We start from the raw sequence: 23,455 nt of genomic DNA on the forward strand, positions 1-23,455 counted from the left end.
GAGAATACCATTGGTAGCTCTTGGAGTCATTGGAATAGAAATTAGAGTTCCATTGCTGTAGACCTTATCCAAGAAAAAGCTAAAATTTTGTACAAAACTTCATTTTACTGTAACGGTGATGCGGGTTGGCACAAGGTCAAATCTCCCACCCGGATGGTCAGCAATATAGTGATGGGTAGTCCTTGCGACTTCAATTTCTCAATGACACATTTATCACTTTCTGCCTGTACGTCATCTGCCGGGAAAAGCCAAACTATCTTTATTCGTTTTCTGATATACAGTAACTCCAACGTTCCTGTAGCCTGCGATGCGTTCATCGATTCAAAAGGACGGGGGCCAAGCAAAGACCATCGACGAACCATCATGTTTGTACCCTCCTACCGAGGGGTTTTGGTGCCAATTTCCAACTGCTGTGGATTTACTCGCACCATGGTTATTTGTCCCAATTCCAGACCGTACACTAAACCAACAGTGCAATAGTGAAACGGAGTTTTTTTAAAGGGTGGGAAGGGAGGACAAGAAGCAATACTACGATGGAGAGAATTCTGTATGGACTGTAACCTCCTTGTCCACAAATAATCCCGTTGGCTTCTCCTATGTCTTATGGCCCGTACACTCACAAATAGGAGCAAGAGAAGGACAAGTCTGAAAAGAAGCCTGTGCATCCGCTATGCTCGATCGTGGTGGTTGTGGTTGCGACGGGAGTGATTGGTTTTGGTACGGACACCCAAAAGGATTAAAAACAAAACCTGTCAAAGGGCGGAGGAGCTCCTTGTGAGCCAATGGCCATCCATATGTAGTGCACAACTGTGTCTGCGGATGTGCTGCTACAGTTGGGTTACTTTTTTTTTGAGGAGGTTGGGGGCAGCATTTGCAATTTGGCTGCCGTAAAATACTTCATTCCGCAAAACCCACAAATGCAAAGAAAACTGAAAACCCACTCCATGCTGTGCTGCTGAGGAATAGATAGCTCTCCATAACAAATCTCCATAACTATGCCCACTCCATGTACCTCCTGTGCTGCTGCCCTTCGCAGGGCATCTCGCCGGATGACGGGATTGGGGCATAGTCTTCGGGGCCCCCATTCCTTGATGATAGGAGGAAAAGCATGGGGTAAACTTCCTGGTTCAGATTGCGTGGCATGTGTGGTGGAGTGGTGCTGAGGTGTCGTCCACCAGACGGCGGTCCCTTTGGGTGGGTGCCTGCAATGTCCTATCCTGAAGAGAGGATGATCACCTGTCTGTTATCTGAGGTCTGGAGACCAGATTGTGGTGAGATCATGGTGGGTGGTTACACCTACGATTGGTCCGGTCGCTCTGATGGTTACCATGCCCAAGGAGTTGCTGTAGCTGTGTCCAATAACCTGACTCCAATGATAATTGAGCTAACACCGGTCAACGAGCGTTTTATGCGACTAAGGATTTGTCACTCCTTGGTTGTCCTTTCCCTGGTCTCTGTGTATGCTACGACTGAGATGAGTGATCTCACCATGAAGGATGCATTCTATGCTGCGGTGGACTCTGTGGTTGATCACTGCCCCAGGCGAGATACTCTTCTTGTCTTTGGGGATTTCATTGTATTGACTGGCACTGATAGGGATGGTTATGAGACATGTGTTGGTCCCCATGGGTCTGGAACTGTGAACCAGAATAGCACTAAGTTCTGTGATTTTGCAAGAAGTTGTGGACTTGGGTGGCTGGTTCATGGTTTCATTGCCCACAGGCTCATCGCTGGACTTCGCATTCCACTGCTGGTGGTGTGGCAAAGGAGATTGACCACCTGCTCGTTGATGGTCACTGGAGGATGATCCAGAACTGCAGGGTTTACGGGAGTGCTCAGTTCCTCGATACCGAACACAGGCTTGTTGTAGCAACTCTGAAATTGCAGCTTCAATCCAGGAGAATGATACCATCCCAGCTTAACCTGGATGTTGGCAAGCTCAAGGATGAGAGAGTTACTGAGGAGTTCGCGAGCAGGCTGAGTGAGGATTTGGTTGGTCTGGGTGCTTTGGGAAATCCTGAAGAGATGCGGAGTGCCTTCAAGACCACTATCCTTGATGTTGCCGGTGGATGTCTTTGAATTCACCATAGGACAAAGAAGAATTTTGTCTCAAGGGACACTGTCTACCATTGACCAGTTGCAGGGCCAGGCTTAATGGCAGAGCTGAACTGTTCAGGGAGTTGAGGCATAAAACTGTGCATGCACTAATGGTGGCCAATGGGGGCCTATGTGCGAGGAATGTGTTGTGGGGTGGAGCATCACCTGTGGTCAAGCGATTCTCGTCCTGCTTTCAAGGGAATTCACGCATTGTGTTCCTCCAAGCCCATCCCTCGTTGTACTGCAGTTAGAGCGGGTGGTGGTTGGCTCTTGAAAGAGGAGTCAAAAATGAAGGCCCACTGGGCCGGTTACTTTGAGCGACTGTACCAGGCGGACCCATCAGCTGTTGAGTTGGATGTCAGGGTGTTACTATTTCAGCAACCTCCACGTCAAGCTCATCTGCACATCAATCTCCTTCCTCAGTTAATCCATCCTCCTTCTATCCACCCTCTTCACTCCCACAATCCTCCTATCCCAGTTGTTCTTTTGATAACCTGCAGCCTCTGTTGTTGGTTTTGTCAGAGCCATCGTCTCCAGACCGTAAAGGTAGGCTAGCATTACACATGACATCAGAACCTTCCCTTTCAATTTTCTTGATATCTTTGTCTGCCATTACTTCTTCCACCCTCGTCCATGCATTCACACCCACCTGAATCCTCCTCTGCCTCAAACTTATCCTTGTCACTGTACCTCCCAGATATTCAAACCTCTTTCCCTGTCTGATATGCTTCTGCTCTAATCTGATATTAATTTATTTTCTCTGCTGCCTGATCCACATCACAGTTTTTGTCCAAACTCATCTTCAGCCCATGTTTCTCAAATGCCTACTTCCACTCCTTCAGTACTTCCTGCATCTCCCACCCACTCTCCATCACAACAGTTAGATTGTCCATATACATTATCCTGCCCATACTACCCCTCAGGCTCACCTTTCTGTTTACCAGCTCCATCACCATGATAAATGTGAGTGGGCTGAGAACGCTTCCCTGCCTCAAACCGATGTTCATGCTGAATTCCTCAGACATCCTAGCACCAAACAAAACTCTTCCCTTCATTTTCTTGTACATCCCTTCCACCAACCTAACTTCTGCATCCGACACTCTCATCGATCTCAGTGTCACCATCACAACCTCTCTGTACAGTGTTGTAGGCCTTCTCCAGGTTCACAAATCCCAATGCCATCTCACCTTGCACCTCCAACATCTTTTCCACCAGCTGTCTCAGCACGAACATCCCATCCATCATCCCCCTCCCTTTTCTGAACCCCTGCTGCTCTTCTCCATTCTCCATCTCCACATTCTTCCTTATTCTCCCATCCAGAATCCTTTGCAGCACCTTCATGACACGATTAAGGAGTATAATGCCACTGTACTTCTATATTGAATTGAAAATCTCCCTTCCGTTTCCATACCGGCATGATTACCTCTGTCCTCCAATCCTCCAGAATTGAACCCACATACATACATACATACATACATACATACAACAGCCTCTTCGTCCAACTGACTCCGACTTCTCCCGCTGCAATTATCATTTCTGTAAAAACCTCATCAATGCCTGGCGCTATTAAAATTCTGTTGGCAAAATTGATCTTTTCCAGGAAATGCATTTGAAAGAAGTTCCTGACTGCCAAATATAATTGTGCTTCTGCGAGTCCATGTTTCCTTTTTGGTGGGGAGTAAGTGATCTTTCCTTTCTGTGTTTTAGTTGTGGATGTTAAATATGTCATGTTGTCTTCTCGGAGTTGAACATTACATGCTGGTAACCAGGCAAAATGTCCTGCCTGGAGAAGAAATTGGGCATGTAAATTGCTTGTAAAAGGGATGTGGAAATTATGCTTTGACCTAATTAAAGATACCATTAAATATAGGGTTAGTCTATATAGCCAAATATTTTAAATAGGTTATCCTTGAAAGATGTGGTGTCGGCATGATGGCCAAATGGCTTCTTTCTGTTTTCTTTTATATCACACTGTAGTTGAGTATTATATTGAAGGGCATTGGAATGGCTGGGAAACTATAGACCTGTTATTCTATAGACCTGTTATACTAAACTATAGACAAATTCCAACATGTTGGAATTTGCTCATGGTTTTTTTTTTGCCCCACAAAGCTAATATGCTGTTTACATTTTATTGTTTTTCATGTATAAACGATCTCCAGATTTTAACTTTTTACGTTGGACTGGATGATGCGGGGAGGACAACAGTCCCCAGAAGTGTGCAGGCCAACACGGGTTGAGATGCCACCTGCTCTTGCAAGCCCTCAGTCTGTTGGTAGGTTTCTTCAATTCCTGTTTTGTTTTGTTTTCTTCTTAATTTTTCAAACCATAAGAAGATGATGGATATCTTACTGGATACCTTTATCATCTTTAAAGTGAAATGTTGAGATAATGGAGAAAAAAAAAATCCAACAATAATACAATCACTCAATCTGATCATTTTTACCTTGACATCATTGTGTGGGGAATATTAAAAACATTGAACTGCAGTGTTGGTGAATTTCTGACAAACGGCCCTCGTTTTGTCTCTATGGATGTCATTACCACACGCATGCAAAACAATTGGGGTTTAAGTCATAGGTTCATTTCTGTCTGTCTGTCTCTACACATGCAGTTTATGCAATATTGCTTAATTTAAATTGAATGTTATATTTTCAACACGAATCGGAAAACGAACCTGCAGTTTAGCAGTACTTTGGCTCTGAATTTACAGAGAGGTGTGAGATAATATTTTTACTCTGCTTGTCTGGCAGTCAAACAAAATTGAAAATCATTCCAAACAGGAAACTTGCTGTTTTAACCAACACCATAAAGGACACAAACGGGCATAAAGAACCAATGTAACATGTAAATAAGGTGGTATAAAGGTGGCTTCCTTCACAATTGTGGCTTCCTTCACTAGGTCATCTTGAAGCTTCGTTGAACTTGTGTGTTGCTTATTTAATCTCTAGAAACCAGGCAACACAGTGATTTTTCTTTGGGGGCACCATTTGTAGTAAACGTGCCATCACGTGTCGCAGGAGACACCTGGAAATGGAAAAGAGTCAATAAAACTTTGAGAAATGTTACTTCAGATGCAACAAATCGCATCGTTGTATCCCATTTCATTTTTTTGTTATTGTGGTTTGAATTTCGAATTTTAATCTGTGGACACCCTGTACATTTAAGTGCATAATCGACTGTTGGATGCCAAGTGATGCATAATAATAACAAATGACAATAATGTACAAAAAGGTGATTTAGATAGGTAGTTATAGTTTGGTTTCTCATGTATTTTTGTTTACTTTTTTTTTGCTATATATTTTTTTTCTCATGTATTTACGAAGCTATACATACATTTTTATAAACGTTAGGATCCATTGAACATGGAAACAAATCTTTACATTTTTTTTTTCATGGTTTCTATCGTGGCCATCTTGGATTTTCAAAATGGCCACGATTGAAAACTCAGTTTTCCCAATATCTCCACTTCTTAGCCATGTAACCGATGGCCATGTAGGCTAAACACATTTTCAGAATCCAGTGCTAAAGAATCCAGTGAGACCAACTCCAATCAGATAAGTATAACAAAAGCAAATATATTCAGTACAACAGACCTTTTTTCTATCTTTAATCATAAAACTGCCAATGTCATATGGAAAGATGACATTTCTTCTCTGCTTATGATCACCATCTTAAAATGTATGTTAAACATGCTGCTTATAACACGATGAGCACACTTTGCTATTGTCACCTTTATCATGATCTGTCATCCCTATTGTCCAAAGCACGGTTTTAATAAGGCAAGTCTTCGTCATTTTCACACTGTGTGGTGCACCAGCAGAGGTTAGTGCACTGTCAGTTCATTGACTTGCAGGAACATCTTTGTGACGAGCAGTCTCCCTTGCACTGGCATCTCACCATCTTGATGATGACCTTGGGTGCTGGTAGAACATCAATGGTGGTCGGCTTCAGCTGGTCATTGTTGTCCTTGTCGTAGCCATTTTGCAATGGATCTGGGGAACTTTCTGGGTAATGCTTGCCTGCACATGTACCCTCAGCATGCACTGCTTAAGGGCACCAAGTGTAGGTGGTAGCTTGTCACTCTCTCAGCCATTTGTTTGCAGAACAGGTGCTATCGCAACTCTGGAATGCTTCTCATTTGGATTCCCTTTTGGCAGAAGGCAGCATACACAAACTTCACCAAGCTTTTCTGCAACTCTTCTTTCATTTCTCTGTCATCAGACAGCATCTTCAGCTCCAAGGAGGGCCTTGAACCACATAGCCTTGCCTACTCTTGCAAACCTTCCAGTATTATCAGTGCCAGAGAAAGCATGAAATTCAGGAAAAGCCTTTGCCTTTGCAGCTTAGTGAGGTTGCAGGTTTGCGAGAACAAGTGGGACAGGAGGATTGTGGGAGGGAAGAGGGTGGATTGATGAACTGAGGGAGGAGATTGGTGAGCAGATGTGCTTGACATGGAGATTGATAAAAAGCCGGCTGAGATGGGCTGGACACTTGGTGCGGATGGAGAAGAGAGAATGGCAGAGAGAGCAGATAGGTTGAGGTGGCAAGGTAAGAGGAAAAGTAGTAGATCATTGTTTAGATGGGAAGATTGTGTGAGGAGGGATATCAATTGGGTGGAGAGAGTTGGCTGAGCACAAGGCAAAGCAGGGCATAAGATTGGTATAATTCGACCTCAGCCTTTATAAAGGGAAAAGAAGAAAGAAGAAGATCTATACGTTTATTTATCTATGTCTGTGTGTGTATAACATTAATATAAAGTGCATTTATTACTTTGGGTTTGAAAAAAATCTGCCCCATTGGGCAGTATTGGTGGGAGAGACTTATCGAAAACACAAGGACACTTTGTTCTCAAAGCTTTGAGTACAGTGAGTGCCCATTTGGTCGCAAATGCTTACCCCAGCCATGATTATTTGGATTCCATGTGACAAGCTGTGCTTGTGCTTAAAGTATGCACGCATAAAGTTTAACTTGAGGCAACTGGGTATTTAACATTTGCATCATCCCCTACACGCCATCCTGCTTTTCTTTTAACTCTTGACTTCTTTTACTTTCTTTTAACTCTTTTCTTCCACCTTTTGATGAGCATTTCATAGCCACATATTTGTAAATATTAATCGTTGAAGACCTCGTCACTTTGCCATCAATTGCAATCATTGTGCTTTGCATGTTGAATGCTGATCGGGGAGCAGCTTTGGTGAGCAGTTTTCATCCGTGTTTTCATCTTCGGTTTCATCCCTCATTTGAAAACAAGTCCTCATTTGATGTTGTCCACAATATTTCTCCAACATTCTTTTATCATACTTTTTGTTGCTTTTTCTGTTTTCTTTTGCAATGTTAATTAAATGTCCAGTTTCATAACACTAAAATGCCACAACTACATGTGTAGCCTCTAGTTTGGGGAACATAGTAGTTTTTTTTTTACATTGTAGATGCATCACACGTGCAATAAATCTTACTTTTGTAGCTTGCGGTTATGTTTCAGCAGCTGTTTGACTATGACATGTGGATGGTGTGACTGAATAAGGCAGTGTTTATGTTTTTAAGCAAGAAAAGAGTGGGTTGACAGAGCAAGGGAGGGTTTGGAAGAAGAGGAAATGGGGGGGGGGGTGGGGAAGAGTGTACAGTGGTTTTAAGTTCTTGAACTCAAAATTTGCTGTGTGATGGCGATCTGTCTTCAAAGACTCTGAGGTTGGCAAGAAGCATATACTCCAAGTGGGTAAACCAACTCACAAATAGGTTGTTTGTGAAAACTGTCTTGCAACCAGCATGTTCTGTGTGTGTGTCTCATTTAATCACCTTTGAACACAAGGTTGTGGACCTGTTCAGAGAGGTTCTTGGATTGAAGGGTAAAATGTCAGTCACTGTTTCCAGCTGATGGGCCCGATAGCCAATGAATAAAACAGTCCATAAGCTGAAATAATGATTTGTTACTCTCTCCTCTCCTCTCCTCTCCATTCTACTACATTACACTACTTCTATCTTTTTTAAATTTTATTTCTCTTTTCTTTTTTTTCTTCTCTTTTTTTTTTTCTCCTTTTGGTCAAACTACATTTGACATTTGCTGTTGTGACACTTGAATATTGGTCTCCACAACAGTGACAGAAGTTGCTCTTTTAAGATGTAAGCCTCTTGGGGGTCTAGGCAGTATTACCAGCTCAGGGAGGGCATAGCATCTGCTCTGTGCTGATGAAGGCCAACGAGCTCAACTTGTGTACAAGGATTATTTTCCCCCTGGGCAAGCTGGCCACCAAAAGGGCAGGCAGTTCTTGTATATTTACATCGGGGATGCGTTCCTGAAAGGTGCGATGCATATCGAAAGGATGTAAATCGAAGCAATGTTTCTCATAAGAATTAACTGAATACAGAGGGGATGCGTTCCTTACGTAGCCATTTCGATTTTTTATACTTCATGTTTTTTTTTATAACTTGTGATATAACACTTTTTTTTTTGGTTTATGACAGTTACATTCAAGTACACATTAAAAAAAAACCAATTACCAGATATACATTATATATTAGATAGTGTGTGTACAAAATCTGGGTTGGAGTGGCGATCAATCCAGGATTGTAATCCTTGCCAAGGAAACTGCTTTGATAGAAACAATGCACTGTATAGAGCAGGATGAATGATGAATGATGTGTATAGAATTCTTAAAGTAACCAGAAGAGAACTTTCCTACTATGATGCCGGGTTTAAACTCTATGAAATGAGTAAGAACATTGGCAGTTTTTCCATCCCCCCAAAAGATTGAGACTGGAAAAAGATTGATGAGATGGTGGAAGTACTACAGATTAAACTGGCTCAGTTTTAGTATTTGAAGGTGTAATACCAGTCTTGGAAGTCAAAATGTTAACTTTTGTACATTTCTAAAAAAAAAATTCAGTTTCTGTTTGTTAAGCATTGTTTCTGTGCACTAGTCTGTGATTGTTTCATAACATTTTGGCTGTGTGTTGGGGGAGCCTAACACCTGCATTTACTTATCTATTTTTTATTCCTGCCCTGCATTGCCATTTTCTGAAAATAGGCAAAAGTGCATGAGGTTAAAAATCTATATGAAGGCCTCCGGCATTTAGATTTGGACTGATAATGACTGTTTTGAGATGCAAAGCTGAAGCCATGAAAATATTTGCAGATGCTGGCATGGTCTTGGCTTTGATTCCAGCACAGCTCCAAGGCCAAAGTGAAGTTGCTGAGGATCTTGCCTTCCTGAAGGCCATTTGTGGTGACAGGAGCATGCAATCTCTACTCAAGGTTCATGAATACTGAGTTGTTTTTCTCAAGATGTTGTGCATTTGAAATTTTGTGCTGAGTAGACCAGCAGTACGTTTTGTAAAATGAGACTTGTGAATTTCAGGTCCATGAAAATCTCAAGAACTACTTGAAGACCAGCCCAATGCCAGTGGTGCAGAGTGGGTCTTCTCTCATGCAAGATGTAAGGCCAAAGGAATCTTCCTGCTCATTTCTGGGCTGTGCATGCTGCACCCCACAACCTCTTTCTATCCTAAATGCTATTAGGTCTTGTAGATTTACAGCTGTTCCCAGATTTTGTCACCATATATACGTTGATAAAAGCCGTCTCATTAGTGTATGCAGTAGGCACCTTTTGTGAGAAACATGTAAAAATTATAAGTTAATGGCTGGGACCTCCTTTTAGCTGAAATACAGGTCTAACCTGTTGTCATGAATTTCACACAACTTCTTTATTGTCATATATCTCACCATTTTTTTTTCATTATACTGTGCTTTCTTTGTTCATTAGCAGAGAATATAAGGTATATGTGTATTGGTTTTACTTCAAGCTCAGGAATAGCAAGTTTGTTCAATGGGATTGAGATCAGGAGAGAAGATATGCAATTCTGGTTCCATTTTTTTTCCTCTTGAAATGCTGCCTGGACAGGTAGGTAAGGCAAGCCTGGACCTGCAGAGAGAATCAGATAAGATTTCCATCGGTTTGTGCTTTTCCTAGTGGAGCTGGATAGGATGAAAGATGCAAAGTGTGCATCGGGCGAAGCTTGTGAGAATGCAGTCAAATTTAAATATGTTGTTGAGCATCACGTTGCACAAGATACCTACCATTTGTGTGGGTAGTGCAAATTTGATATGGATTAATCTGTATGCGTTTCTGTTTTCTATTTTATTTTATTTTATATTATCTTTTGGTCAGGTCAAAGTTGAACCGCATTTTCCAAAGTTGGATTTTAGTGTTAAGCAGATACAAGTGAATGTTTGAACCAGCCCACAGTGCAAAGGAAAATTCATTAAGGACTTTGGTTAAAAGCCTTACCTGTCGTGAGCAACAAGATAGCATCAGGGAAAGATGACCTGGCATAAAATGCTAATTTCACAACTAGCCTTAGAGGTGAGCACAGAAATGTACTTACGAAGCACAGATAATGGCAGAAGATCATACAAAGGAGTTGGCCCCTGTCAATGGCTGGTCACATCATCTTTCTAGAAGATTCAGATGGCAGTCATTTTGGAGAGATGTTGAAGCTCATGTACTGTGTTTTTGGCAAAAACAATTTCCCTCTCCAGATCTGCAGTCATTGTGAACCTTGTGTCTGGGATGAGATATTGAGTCTTTGCCAAATTATGATAGACTGTTTCCAAAGGAATTTAGGTAATTTATGCAGGATTACCTCCAAAATTATGACTCGTTCACACTTGTGGCTTTCAAGTGTATTTTATGTGTATATAAAGCCACAATTTGTCAAATATGAACAGTATTCTTTGGAAGTTTGTTGCGAAGAATGCATTCAATTTGACCCCAATATTCTACGTATTGGTGTTCTTGATCCCCAGTCCACTTCCCTCCTCTCATTTATTAGTCTCCTGCCAGTTTCACTTGAGGGGGCTTGAGGTTTACTCTCCATCCATCCTTCCATCTGTCCCACCTGTTTTGTGTTTTTCAGACACTTTTTTTTTCTTTCCCCATACCCTTAACATATTCAACTGAAACTTGATACATGGCTTTATTATGGTAAATTACAGAACAAATTCCAGTTTCATGGCGTTTTGTCAATTTTTCACAGTTATGCCCTTTTTAAACTTAGAAAATATCACATTATACATAGGTCAGTGTTCAGCTGCCCTGACTCCACCCTACTGCTTTACACCCATTAGCTGGATAGCTGGCCTGACTCCACATTAATATCATGCACTGCCATTGAATGAGGCAGCACAGATTGGCAGGTCTCAGACCCTAGGCCTGGGTGTTGGTCCATGGCCCAGTGTGGAATGATCCCAGGTATACAACTGATGTATCATATATATGTATATATATATATATTGTTTCGGGCCAGGGGTCGGGTGAGAAGACCACCGGGGGGGGGGGAGGGGGGAAGCTATCTCAGGTTCCCACCAGACTCCCTGGAATTGCATGCCATCACTCATGGATAATTCTGTGACGCGGCGGGTCGCTAACTGACCGTGAATGCCAATACCTCAACGACGTGACCTAGGGTCCTCCCGTCTATGGGTGAATCGGGTTACCTAATTAATCATGTGACCTCATTACCAGGGGACATGCCCTCGGTACACCCTGTCCGAACTGGATCACTTTACTGGATCAGATGCAGCCGAGCGACACTACCAAGGACGTACTGGCTAAAAGGAACGGATCATTGGGAATAAAGTCCTGGCTAAGTTAGGATCAGACCATGCTGGATCAATGAAAGAAAAGATGAAAACGAGCTGGGAACATTTCTACAAGGGATTTATTACAGGCAGGCGAGGAAAGATATGTGGCACAATGAATATAGCTTTTATTGTGGCGTGTAAGCAGAGATAGGAAGAAATGTGAGAGGTGTGGCAATATACAAGCAACTTACAAAAGCAGACAGAGTAGAATTATCCCGATATAATTCTTGTACACTCTTAACTTAAGCGATGACAGGCGTCATGACACGCATAACACACAACACACAGATAAAGAGAAAAAGGAGAGGAGATGAGGCTAATGGTCTCAATACCTTGCATGATTGCCTGACCATGCCACCAATACGTTTTGGAGGGATGCTCCGCTGGGCGATACCTCCCTGACAGCTGGCGCGTCGTCTCTTGCTTCGTGGCACTCGTGCAGCTAGCATCGGTCCAGAGAATGAGACGCCACCATCGAACGTGAAGGGAGGGACTTGGGTGGAGCCAGAAGCCAATGGGTGGAGAGAGGTGGGGAAGAAGGCGAAGTCAGCAGGCAAATTGGTAAAGAAGGACGGAGAGGTGGTGAAGAAGGTGGAGTCAGCAGGCCAATGGGTAGGTTGTTGATCCCAAGCCAGACAGAACGAGCTGACGAACGATGACGACAGGGCAGTGACCCGTCCTTATATAGATCCGGTGGTGCGGGGCGGGGGCGACGACCCGAAACGATGTATCGTCACCCGAATCGGGTGCTCTGATTGGGCCTCGGCCAGCACACGGGCCGGCCGCCATGACCGGAAGCAGCTCCACTTCACTTCCGGCCAGATGGTTCCAATCTGCGGAATTGTCTCGCTCCGAGCGACATGAATCGCCTTGCACTGAACCCCGTGATATGAATCGCTTTGCACCGAATCCCATGACGTGCCCTGGTGACCCGCGGTTGTCGCTGGCCAATGTGCCTGCTCCATGGTGCGCCCAAGTGATCCGGCCACACAGCATGCCTCTGCCTGGTAGCAACTGCATCGAGGCGGAGGTGTGGGAGGATGTCTGCTGTCCGTGGGAGACATTTGTGGCTGTCGTGGTGAGCGAAGACCGACGGTAAGACGTTATTGTAACCCCAAGCACAGACCCTACCAAAGATGTGTTTTTTTTGCCCCGTTCCGTATGATGATAAAGTATCATGGTCAGCGCACGCGTCCACCCGCCATTGAGCATGCCCCGTACAGTGCGCGCATGTCCGCCATTGTACACGTGGTCAGCGCGTGGGTCCGCCTGTCATCGAGCATTGTGTTCGTGATTATCAGAGGCGGTGGGATGCACGGTGCCAGCCCTGATCTGTATCAGGGAATTGAGGGAAAGGATTGGATATAATTATTGTATGTCGGGTTGAGTTGAAGAAGAAGATAGATACAATTATTAAATGGAGAAATGGGTGGAAAAGTGTGCGGCTGCGTGTGCTTTACAAATTGCCAGCATTTAGGGTGCCGTTTCTTCCATCTCGTCAGTACGTGTTTGGAAATTATCGCTGCACGTGAGTTTGGTTGGCTGTGATTTCTGCAAAGGGGTGTCCGGCATAATGCCTGCTTCAAGGTCTTCGCTGAGGACACATCTCACAGCGAAGGGTGCACGTGGCTGGGATTTACCTCAGGAATAAGAGTGGAAGAGTAGAAAAAAGAATAGAATGAGTGCAGAGATTTAATCAGACCTTGCTATGAAGTTTACACTACGCACTGTCCCATTGTCCTGCTAGACAAAAGGGAAGGGTCTGTCTGAACGTATATTAATGGAGTAACTGTCTATGGACTGCTGCATGATGGTTGCTATTGCTCTGGAGGGATGTGGTTTGCAGAACCGCAACAATATAAATATATATATGTGTGTGGAGTGTGACGATCACTTCCCCAATCCCCATTGTCATAGTCCTCCACTAAAGTGTCACCTCCAACAGACGCCTTGGCCCGCTGACTGTGAAACGGGCAAAGATTATATGGTCAATCAACATCAGTTAAACATCAAACGGAGTCACCTATCCATTTTTGGCTTATCTGCCCTCATCAGGATGGTATACCTATAAATATCTAACCATTGATGACCACATTCATCGTTTATGCATCAGACACACCTCCTGACTGTTATGGTGAGCATCGCCAGGGATTATGTCTAGCACTGTAAAACCGCATAATCCGCAAAGCACAACTGTCCGTCTGCCACCCTGACGATTGTTTCTGCTAATGCAAACCATTCAACCAGAAGGCACATTATGTGATCGGCGGGCAAATCAAAGGGTGTGGAGTGTGATGAGCACTCCGCCGATCCCCATTGGACACAGTCCTACACCTGTGTCCAAATGTTCTCCACAATTATTTATTTCACTGTTGATGTTAAAGAACCTTTGTTTTTGATTCAGAACTTAATATATCCTTTTAAATCAGAAAATAAAAATAATGGCATTGACAAAATCTTTGACACCCTCGGCTTAATATTTGGTAGCACAGCCTTTCGACAAAATAACTGCAGTCAAGTGCTTCCTATAGTCATGGATAAGCTTCTGACACCTCTCCACTGGCAGTTTGGCCCACTCTTCTTGTGCAAGCTCCTCCATTTCACCCAGATTTGAAGGGTGCCTTCTCCCAACTGCTGTTTTCAGATCTCCCCACAGGTGTTCAATGGGATTTCGATCTGGACTCATTGCTGTCCACTTCAGAACAGTCCAGCGTTTTGTCTTAAACCACTCCTGTGTGCTTTTTGAAGTGTTTGGGGTCATTGCCCTGCTGCAAGACCCATGACCTTTGATGGAGACCCAGCTTTATGACACTGGATTGAACATTGTACTAGAAAATGCCTTGGTAATCTCCTGATTTCATGATGCTATGCACACCTTCAAGGTACCCAGTGCCAGAGGCAGCACAGCAACCCCAAAACATCACTGAACCTCCTCCATGTTTGACTGTAGGAAAGGTGTTCTTGTCTTTGAAGGCTTCATTTTGTTTTATGTAAACAGTGATTATGTGCTTCACCAAAAAGTTCTAATTTGATCCCATCTGTCCACAGGACATTCTCCCAGAAGGATTTTGGCTTGTTCAGGTGTGTTTGGGCAAACTCCAGTCGGGTTTTCTTATGTCTCTCTCTCAGCAGTGGGATCCTGCTCGGCCTCCCACCATAGAACCCCCTTTCATTGAGTTGGTGGTGGATGGTGTGAGTTGAAACTGTCGTACATTGTATCTGAAGGTCAGCTTGAATCTGTTTGGCAGTTGATCGAGGATCTTTCTCCACCATTCGAACAATTTATTGCTGCAATCTTCGATGAAGTTTTCTCTTGCGGCCACGTCCAGGAAGGTTGACTACAGTGCTATGGGTCTTAAACTTCCTGATAATATTGCACACAGTGGACACAGGAACATCAAGGTCTCTGGAAATAGACTTGTAGCCTTGAGATTATCCATGCTTGGCTAAAATCTTGTGCCTGATCTCTTCAAACAATTCTCTGGTTTTCTTTCTTTTCTCCATGCTCATTGTTGAACACACAGTGACACAAAACGGCAGAATGATTCCTTTTCTCCATTGAAACTGGTTGAATGAGTGATTTTTGTATTGCAGGCACCTGCAACTCGCCACAGGTGAGTTCAATTTCAGAGTAAAGGAAAATCACCTGCTTGAAATCCATTAATTTCAAACAACTTCTCAAAGGTGCCAATAATATTATCCAGGCCACTTTAGGATTTCTGTGGAATAAGCTAATATAAGATTTACTCATTTTTTTCAACTTAAATTTTTTTTTTTGTTCCGCTGCAAACCAAAGAAATACATTTGTAGATTCCAAAATATTTTTTAATTTCAAAAATTTTCTGGAAGAAATGTTGCATTATAATTTGAGAAAAGTGCAAGGGTGCCAGTGTGTGTGTGTGTGTGTGTTTGTTTGTTTGTGGAAATGTATGTATATATATATATATATATATATATATATATATGTATAATTATTTTTTTTGAAGAAGAAGACGAAGAGGAAGAAGGGGCTTCCAGCCAAAAGTAAAAAAAAAAAAACTCTATCGACTCCGCTAATTTAAGCAAAAAAGCAAGAGCAGACTCAGTGTCAGGCAACGTTTCGCCGGCTTTGCAGCCGGCTTCATCAGTCACAATAGACCCCGAGCCTCGACACGTGTCCGGTTTTTATTTTGATACGACCACTCATTTCCGGTGTACGTCCTTATATCCTATGAAGGATACGTCCTTCGATCCGTCCGTCTGTCCGTCCTTCCATCCGTTCACAATGAAGTTGAAGCGGGAGATCTGGTCATTAGTGATCCTGATAGAAGTTGATGAGACGTACACAATGGTATGACTTTCAATGTCACCGAAGGTCAAGGTCACAAGGCCTTTGAAGTTGCGAAAATGACGATTTTCGAATTCTATCTCCTCTGCCATTTCTCAAGCAATCTTGGAATTTGATTCTAGCATATGAATCTATGGGACAATATCTAAATTTGGTCAGGCCGGATTTTCGATATTCGCTTTTGTTTTCGTGTCACGTGACTTCAAAGTTGGCAAAAAAATGCGAAAATGACGATTTTCAAAATCTATCTCCTCCTACATTTCTCAAGCGATCTTGAATTTGATTGTGGCATATGAATGTATGGGACAATATCTAAATTTGGTCAGGACGGATTTTCGAATTTCGCTTTCGTTTTCGCATCACGTGACTTCAAGTTTGCAAAAACTGCCCTACCTTCAGGAGGCTATATATTCTCTACTGGGCATGGTAAAAGTTAGTGAATGGTGTCATTGCATAGCAGCTGACCTTGGCTTTCATGTCCATTCGAAAGAATACCGATATCTTCGAATACGTACATGTCACGTGACTTTGAATTTTGGGAAAACTGCTTCATGTAGTTGCAAAATGACGATTTTCAAAATCTATCTCCTCCTACATTTCTTAAGTTATCTTGAATTTGATTGTGGTATATGAATCTATGGGACAATATCGAGATTTGGTTGGGCCGGATTTTCGATATTTGCTTTCGTTTTCGCGTCACATGACTTCAAAGTTGGCCAAAAATCCCTCCTGACCCGAGAACACTACACCCTAGTAACAGGAACTCGTCCTTGCAAAGGTTGTTCTCATGCTTGGTATTCGTTAACTCTCGGTTTGTGACTCCCATTATATAATCTGCCTGCCTGCCCGCCCGCAGCCCGCCTGCCTGCCCATAGCATAGCTTTTTAGGTACCCCCACTCATAGCCAAATGTCCCCACCAAATCGGCAAATCCCCATAGGCCTAGGTCATAGAAGCTATCAGAATCGAAAAATATCGGATGGCATATCGTTATGTGTTTAATATACGTCAAAGTGCTGGAAAACAATAGAGAGATCTCCATTGTTCTCCAGCACTTTGATATACGCCATCCTTCTTTTTGAATTGAACATGAATATTGATCGGCAGCCGACACGGCGGGACAGGTGTCCAGTCATATGAAGTTTTTACGGTGTTGTGTTTTTGATATATCCGGTGTTTAGCACTGCTTCGTCAAATAATCGCCATGTGCGATTGCGATATTTCTGGTTTCCTTCCACGTTTATCTTATGTCGTACACATATAAACATTATTCCTGCATATAGTGCACAGTCATCGGTTGTCTTAGTCATCGGTTGGTCCAGTGGAGTCCACTGGAATATTCTGAACTGAACGAACAGAACTGTGGATAGTAAGAGTGAGTAGTATGGTGTTGTCAGTGTTGTTGTTGCACTTTTTAAAAGAGATTGGAAAACAAAAAGGCTAGGCCTACGTATCTACCCATCGAATCCACTGACTGACTGGTTTGTGTCGTAGTTTTCTGTCTGCCATTTGCTACTGTACCTACCTACTCTACTACATAGTGATAGTGATTATACCACCTACTTCTACGGACTCTTGGCCATCTACCTATTGGACATTATTTGACACTTGTTTCTCGCAGAGATGACCGTCACTCCCGCACGGGTGTATTTGTTTTTTTTTATACCTCTGCACCAAGGGTGTCGGAGGCATTATGTTTCTGGGTTGTCCGTCCGTCCGGATTTTCATTTACGCGATAACTCAAGAAGCAAATTGTAGAATTTCATCAAACTTGGTTAAAAGGTAAAGTAAGACAGGGCAATTAAGTGATTAGATTTTGGTCCAGATGTGATAAAGGTCAAGGTCAAACTCTGAAATTTTACTGTTTATGCCCTAACTCAAATATTGGACAGAATTTCATCAAACTTGGTACGAAGGTAAAGTAAGACATGGCAATTAACTGATTAGATTTTGGGCCAGATATGATAAAGGTCAAGGGTCAAATATGTCAATACTCAAGTGTTTGTGCGGGAGAGCGGAGGCATACCCGTCGACTGCGCGCAGTCGAATTACTTTAGTTTTTATATTATTTTGAAAAAGCAAAAAGAAACGTCAAATCACATAATTGAAGAGGTGCTCTGCTCTTTTTTTTAACCTACATGTGATCTGGTGTTGTATGTGTGTGCACTTGTTTTTGTTTCCGGGGCACGAACACGGCTGGTTTCGTATCTGGGTTGGGCATGATGAGGTGTTGGTTGTGCAAGTGTTGGGGTTCTTGTTGGGTGTTGTGCACATGTGGATGTGTGTTTGGGATTTAGTGCTGTTTGTTTCTCACCTTATCCAGCCGTTTGTACCATCTAGTTTTCGCCATTTGCAGCAGAGGTGTGTCTTGTGTGGGTATATCCACTGTTTCCCCAGTAAAACCACCCTCCTGGCTCTTCACGTGAAGAGCTGGGAGGGTGGTCTAACTGGGCATCACCCTAAGTGGCTTGGAGGAAGACGAAAAATAAAGTTGCCTCTGTGTTTTGCCATGCACAATTTTATATATATATGAAACAAAAATTGAAGAGTTAATTATGGGCCCTTATTGGCTTTAGGTCCAGGCCCCAGGGTAGTTACCCCACTTGCCCCACCCCCTCTCGGTGCCTCTGCTCGCAAGCCATTCAGGCTGATGTGAAAAAAAACAAATGAAGGAATAATTACAGACCCTTATTAGGTTTGGGGCCTGGTGTGGTTACCCTGCCTGCCCCCTCCCCTCCCCCGGTGCCCCTACTTGCAAGCCACATTCAGTGGAAAGTATTCTGTGAATACCATCTATTTTTTAATATGAAATGGACAAAGCCTAGAAACGAGTGAAACATGGTAGGTTATACAAGGAAAACACACAGGTGTAGGCCATTCAGCCCATCATGCCTGTGTGAACCCCACACTAATTTATCCAAAGAAGAAAATGCAAAATATATATATATTTTTTTTTATACTTTTTTTTTCTTCCCCTCAGGGGAGGGGGCATGGGCTTGGTTAAAAACACACAACATAACCACACAACACCCCTTGACGAGACCCCCACGAACAGGACTCCGTACACATGCACACAATCACCCATCAATGCTCAAACTACCTTAAAGTCCTGTTAACATCCCCATACCCCTCTATCTCCATAACTTCCAGGTACCTATCTCATTCTAATTTAAACTTATCTACTGTTTCAGCTGCCACTATCTTTTCAGGGAGACCATTCCATGCATTAACTACTCTGAATAAAAGTCCCCTGTCATACTTCCATCTTAACTCTCCTCTTCTTTACTGTCAGGCTATGGCCCCTGGCCCTGTCACTGTCTACTCTGTTGAATAATTAATCTTCACTTATTTTATCTATACCTTTCATTATCTTAAACATCTCCATCATATCTCCTCGTAACCGCCTCCTTTCTAGTGTATAAAGCCCTGTCTCCTTGAGCCGCTCCTCATAGCTCAGTCTAGCGAGGCCCAGAATCAATCGAGTAAACCTGTGCTGAACCCTCTATCTGGCATCTATGTCCTTCCTGAATTGTGATGACCAAAACTGCGCACAATATTCTAGATGTGGCCTCACAAAACTCCAGTACAATGATAACACCACCTCTTTTGATTTATCAATGATCTTTTTGCTCATTATCTCTTGGCTTCAGTTCTGTTCTGTTGGGCGTTACACGTATTCAACGGCGGTGTTATTAATAAGGAAACGCAAGCAAATTTGACACAGGTGGAGGGCATTTAGCCCATCATGCCTGCACAACATCAACAACGCACTAATTTATCAACACCAGATCAAAAGAAGAAAATGGAAATTTTATTATTATTATTATTTTTTAAAATGAAGTGATTTTGTGGTTTTTATTTGTTGTATGTTTTCCCCCTTATTTTTAGGGGAGGGGGCATGTGCTTTGGTTAAAAAAAAAAAAAACACACACACATCAACCATACAACACCCCTTGACGAGACCCCCACCAACACTGTGCACAGGCATTTGTCTACTGTTTCTGCTGCCACAACATTGCCAGGGAGACCATTCCATGCATTAACTACTCTCTGAGTCAGACCCCTGCTTTACTACCATCTTTACTCTCCTTTACTCTTGGGCTATGGCCCCTGGTCCTATCACTGTCTACTCTGCTGAATAAATCATCTGCACTTGTTTATCTATTCTGTTCATTATCTTAAACATCTCTATCATATCTCCTCATAACAGCCTCCTTTCTCGTGTATATAGCCACATCTTCAGTCGTTCCACCTAGCCCTGTGCTGAACCCTCTCTGTGGCATCTATGTCCTTCCTGAGTTGTGATGACCAAAACTGCACACAATATTCTTGATGTGGTCTCACTAAATTCCTATACAATGGTAAAACCACCTCTTTTGATTTATAAATGATCCCCCTCCGAATACAACCTAAAACCCTCTTTGCTTTACCTATAGCTGCCTGGCATTGTGCTGCCTGCTTTACTTCCCGTATCTATTACCACCCCCAGATCCTTCTCCTGTGTGATATGCTCCAAAATTACCCCTTGCATCCTGTAATCTCTATTTTCATTGTTCTTTCCCATCCCCAACACCTTACACTTGTTCAGGTTAAATTACATCTGCCAGTCTTTTGCCCAATCTATGCAAGTATCAATACTTTCTTGAATCTGATCACCACCCCCTCCGATATCCACCTCACCTCCAAGCTTTGTGTCATCTGCAAATTTGGAAAGCTTACTCTTCACCCCATTATCCAAATTGTTGATGTAAACAATGAATAGTCTTCTTCTCCTTCTACTTCTGACTTGGTACCTGTATCGGCTCGATTGTGCGTTTAAAGCAAACTATTTTTTATGTCCAGTTTGTTATCCTCGTCTTTATTGGTTTCTCTTCTACAAAAGATATCGGTAAATGAAAAAAAAATTCCTTTTATTTTGCCGAATAGACCCAAATGCATTGGGTTGTTGGGTTTTTTTTTCTTCTTTTCAGTGGGACCAGTAGGGACGTACTCTATTGCAAAGCAATTCTCGCTCTTGTTCTTTTGTTTGCATCACAGGGCTGTGGGGTAACATCATTGGCTGAGGGTGTAGCTGGGACACTGATGGAATGCCCCCGGCTGGTTGGAGCAGGAATTTGTAATATGGCCATGTTTCCGGGTTCAGCTCACCTACTCTTTGCGAAGGACACTGAGATCTTTAACGTTCACCAACTAATGCCAGCAGACAGGACAATCGTTCAATGGCCATTCAAGGGACGGCATACCTATTGATGAAACACCTGGATGCCAGTTTCTAACTCGGTCGGGATTCCAACCAAGGCTAAACAGCTTAGAGGCGAGTGTGTGTATTTATAGGCCATCCTGTCAGTCCCTCCTTTTACTCATTGCCCTATACATCCCTCCAAAAGTTTATGTTGTGTCTGTTTTTTGCAACGTGGATCTTGTACGCCTGAAGATGTAGAGTGTAGACCATCTCGTTTCAACATGTATGGTGAAAGGTTGTTCTGGACCTTCTGCACTGCTATTATTTTGCCTCTGGTTGATTTGCCAGGACTGCGAGTCCATGCAGTTTGAAGTGTGTAAACGCTTTCTCATGTCTATACTGATGGTTGCTGGTCCATTCTGGTGGTTGAAGACTTCAAGCACACTGCCTTTCTCTTCAAATGATTTGTGGAGTTAAAGAATATTGATGTACATTTTGTCCCAAATACAGTATGTGTCATTGCACCAGATTCACTCTTGTTCTGCTGAAGGACGATCTTTAGTCACTCCATCCAAAATAGCAATGAACAGACAAAGGAATTTCTTTCCTCTTTTCCTCAAAGAAAAGAAAACTGTCGTCCTTTTATACATGGACCACACTGTATGTACCAGGAAGAGTATTAACCCCATTTTGTGGTTCCAAATTGGCCCTGGCATCTCCAAGGAGAACGAATGAACACATGTTCCAAGTTTTCTGTGTTGTTTGCAGTCTTAGGAAAAGTTTGCCATCCACAAGTGAAGGGCTCCCAAATGTGATCAGCAGAAAGTTCAGTAAGAAACAAATGTCAGACTATGACTGGCATGATAAAAGTCCAGTGAGACTGTTTTGAATTGCTGTGTGAGATTCAGGGCATGCATCCATTGTGGAGACAATGGACAAGCAAAATTGGTGGTCAGCGATGAAGGAAGTTTGAGAACAGTAAGGGTCCTTCCTACCTACTACTACTACTACTACTACGACTACAACTACAACAACAATTTATGGGTTGGTCAAGGAAGGTTTTGATCAATGTCCTTCACAAACTGGCTGGATATGTTTGACGTTTGACTGAGGAGGCAGGAATTTGTAAATGGGGAGGGTTGGGGCATGCAAAATGACCTCGAGAGTGAAAATTTATCTCGACAAAAAGAAATGGATGGCAAGCTTTATGGGAATGAAGCTCATGATCAGAGTCCCCAAGAGCTGATAGTCATGTCCAGTAATGTGAGGGATTTTATTTTTGACAGTAACACTCCATTTTCTGGTGTGGATTGTTACCCAGGGAGAAATATGGATTCATCACTTTGATCCAGAATCTAAAAAGTAGTCTCCTTCAGTGGAAGTGTACCAGGTATCCACCTTAAAAATATTCAAATAAAAAATGTCAGTGGGAATGGTCATTGCTTGGGTTATCTATTTATCTGGCATGTTGCTGAATAATCCAAGGAGGGTTTATTCAGATCTTCTTGATTTGCCTTTGAGAAGAGACCGAATAGCAATCTCTTGGACAATTGAGAGGTGCAGTGAGCAGTGATCATGCTCTCGGACAATGCTCCTGTTCACAAATCCATTGGCACTCTGTATTGCTGTGGATTTTAATTTGCCACATTCACCTTATTTGCCTGATTTAGAACATCACACATCTTTCTTCCTCCAAATATGAAGGAATATCTAAAAGTAAAACATTTTGAGTGTAATGAAAAGATCGTTGATGCTGTTAACTGGGTATAGGATTGGGGTTGGTGGTGGTGGTGGTGTTGCATCAATTTTATTAGAGAACCTACAGAAATGTGAACACAGATGGGGGAAGTGCATAGATGTTGCAGGGGATTTGAAAAAAATAGATCGTGTATGATATTGTAGGTCGTTGACTTCCTCTTCAAGGTGCACACACAAGCGTTCGTTTGCGTATGAACGATTACTGTTTTTTGTTGTTTTTTTTCTTCATTTGTTTTTAATGCAAGGTTGAAAGGCTCGGAATGGAGTTCACACACGCACACGCACACACACTGATGGGACGAACACAGCCACTCTCTGCACTCAGCGGGGCATTTCCTCCTCCCTATGGGATTGTCCATGCTCTTTCCGTTATAAATGCTGAACACCAACCGAGGAAGCAGCACGTACCATTTTTGAAGTCTTTTCCATGACTCAGCCGGGGTTTGAAC

General features: G+C 42.8%; 1 protein-coding gene and 1 long non-coding RNA gene across 5 annotated transcripts in view; one reads left to right on the forward strand and one right to left on the reverse strand.

Moving 5' to 3' along the window:
- Positions 1-23,455, forward strand: part of MPP7 (MAGUK p55 scaffold protein 7) — a 94,001-nt gene that overhangs the window by 7,452 nt on the left and 63,094 nt on the right. For all 4 annotated transcript variants that reach the window (XM_085892152.1, XM_085892151.1, XM_085892150.1 and 1 more), the window contains 3 exons: positions 4,260-4,372; positions 9,234-9,352; positions 9,456-9,533. In XM_085892152.1, the coding sequence (XP_085748278.1) occupies positions 4,285-4,372; positions 9,234-9,352; positions 9,456-9,533 (285 nt within the window). In that variant the 5' untranslated portion in view covers positions 4,260-4,284. The remainder of the gene's footprint in view (positions 1-4,259; positions 4,373-9,233; positions 9,353-9,455; positions 9,534-23,455) is intronic.
- On the reverse strand, positions 4,518-6,394 carry LOC147021781 (uncharacterized). Its single transcript, XR_015060926.1, has 2 exons — positions 5,831-6,394; positions 4,518-5,124 (listed from the first exon to the last, which is right to left on the reverse strand). It is a non-coding gene; the product is annotated as an uncharacterized LOC147021781 (long non-coding RNA).

The sequence above is a fragment of the Eptatretus burgeri genome, chromosome 8, assembly GCF_056783735.1.
Source record: "Eptatretus burgeri isolate ZD-2024b chromosome 8, Ebu_testis_v1, whole genome shotgun sequence".
NCBI lineage: Eukaryota > Metazoa > Chordata > Myxini > Myxiniformes > Myxinidae > Eptatretus > Eptatretus burgeri.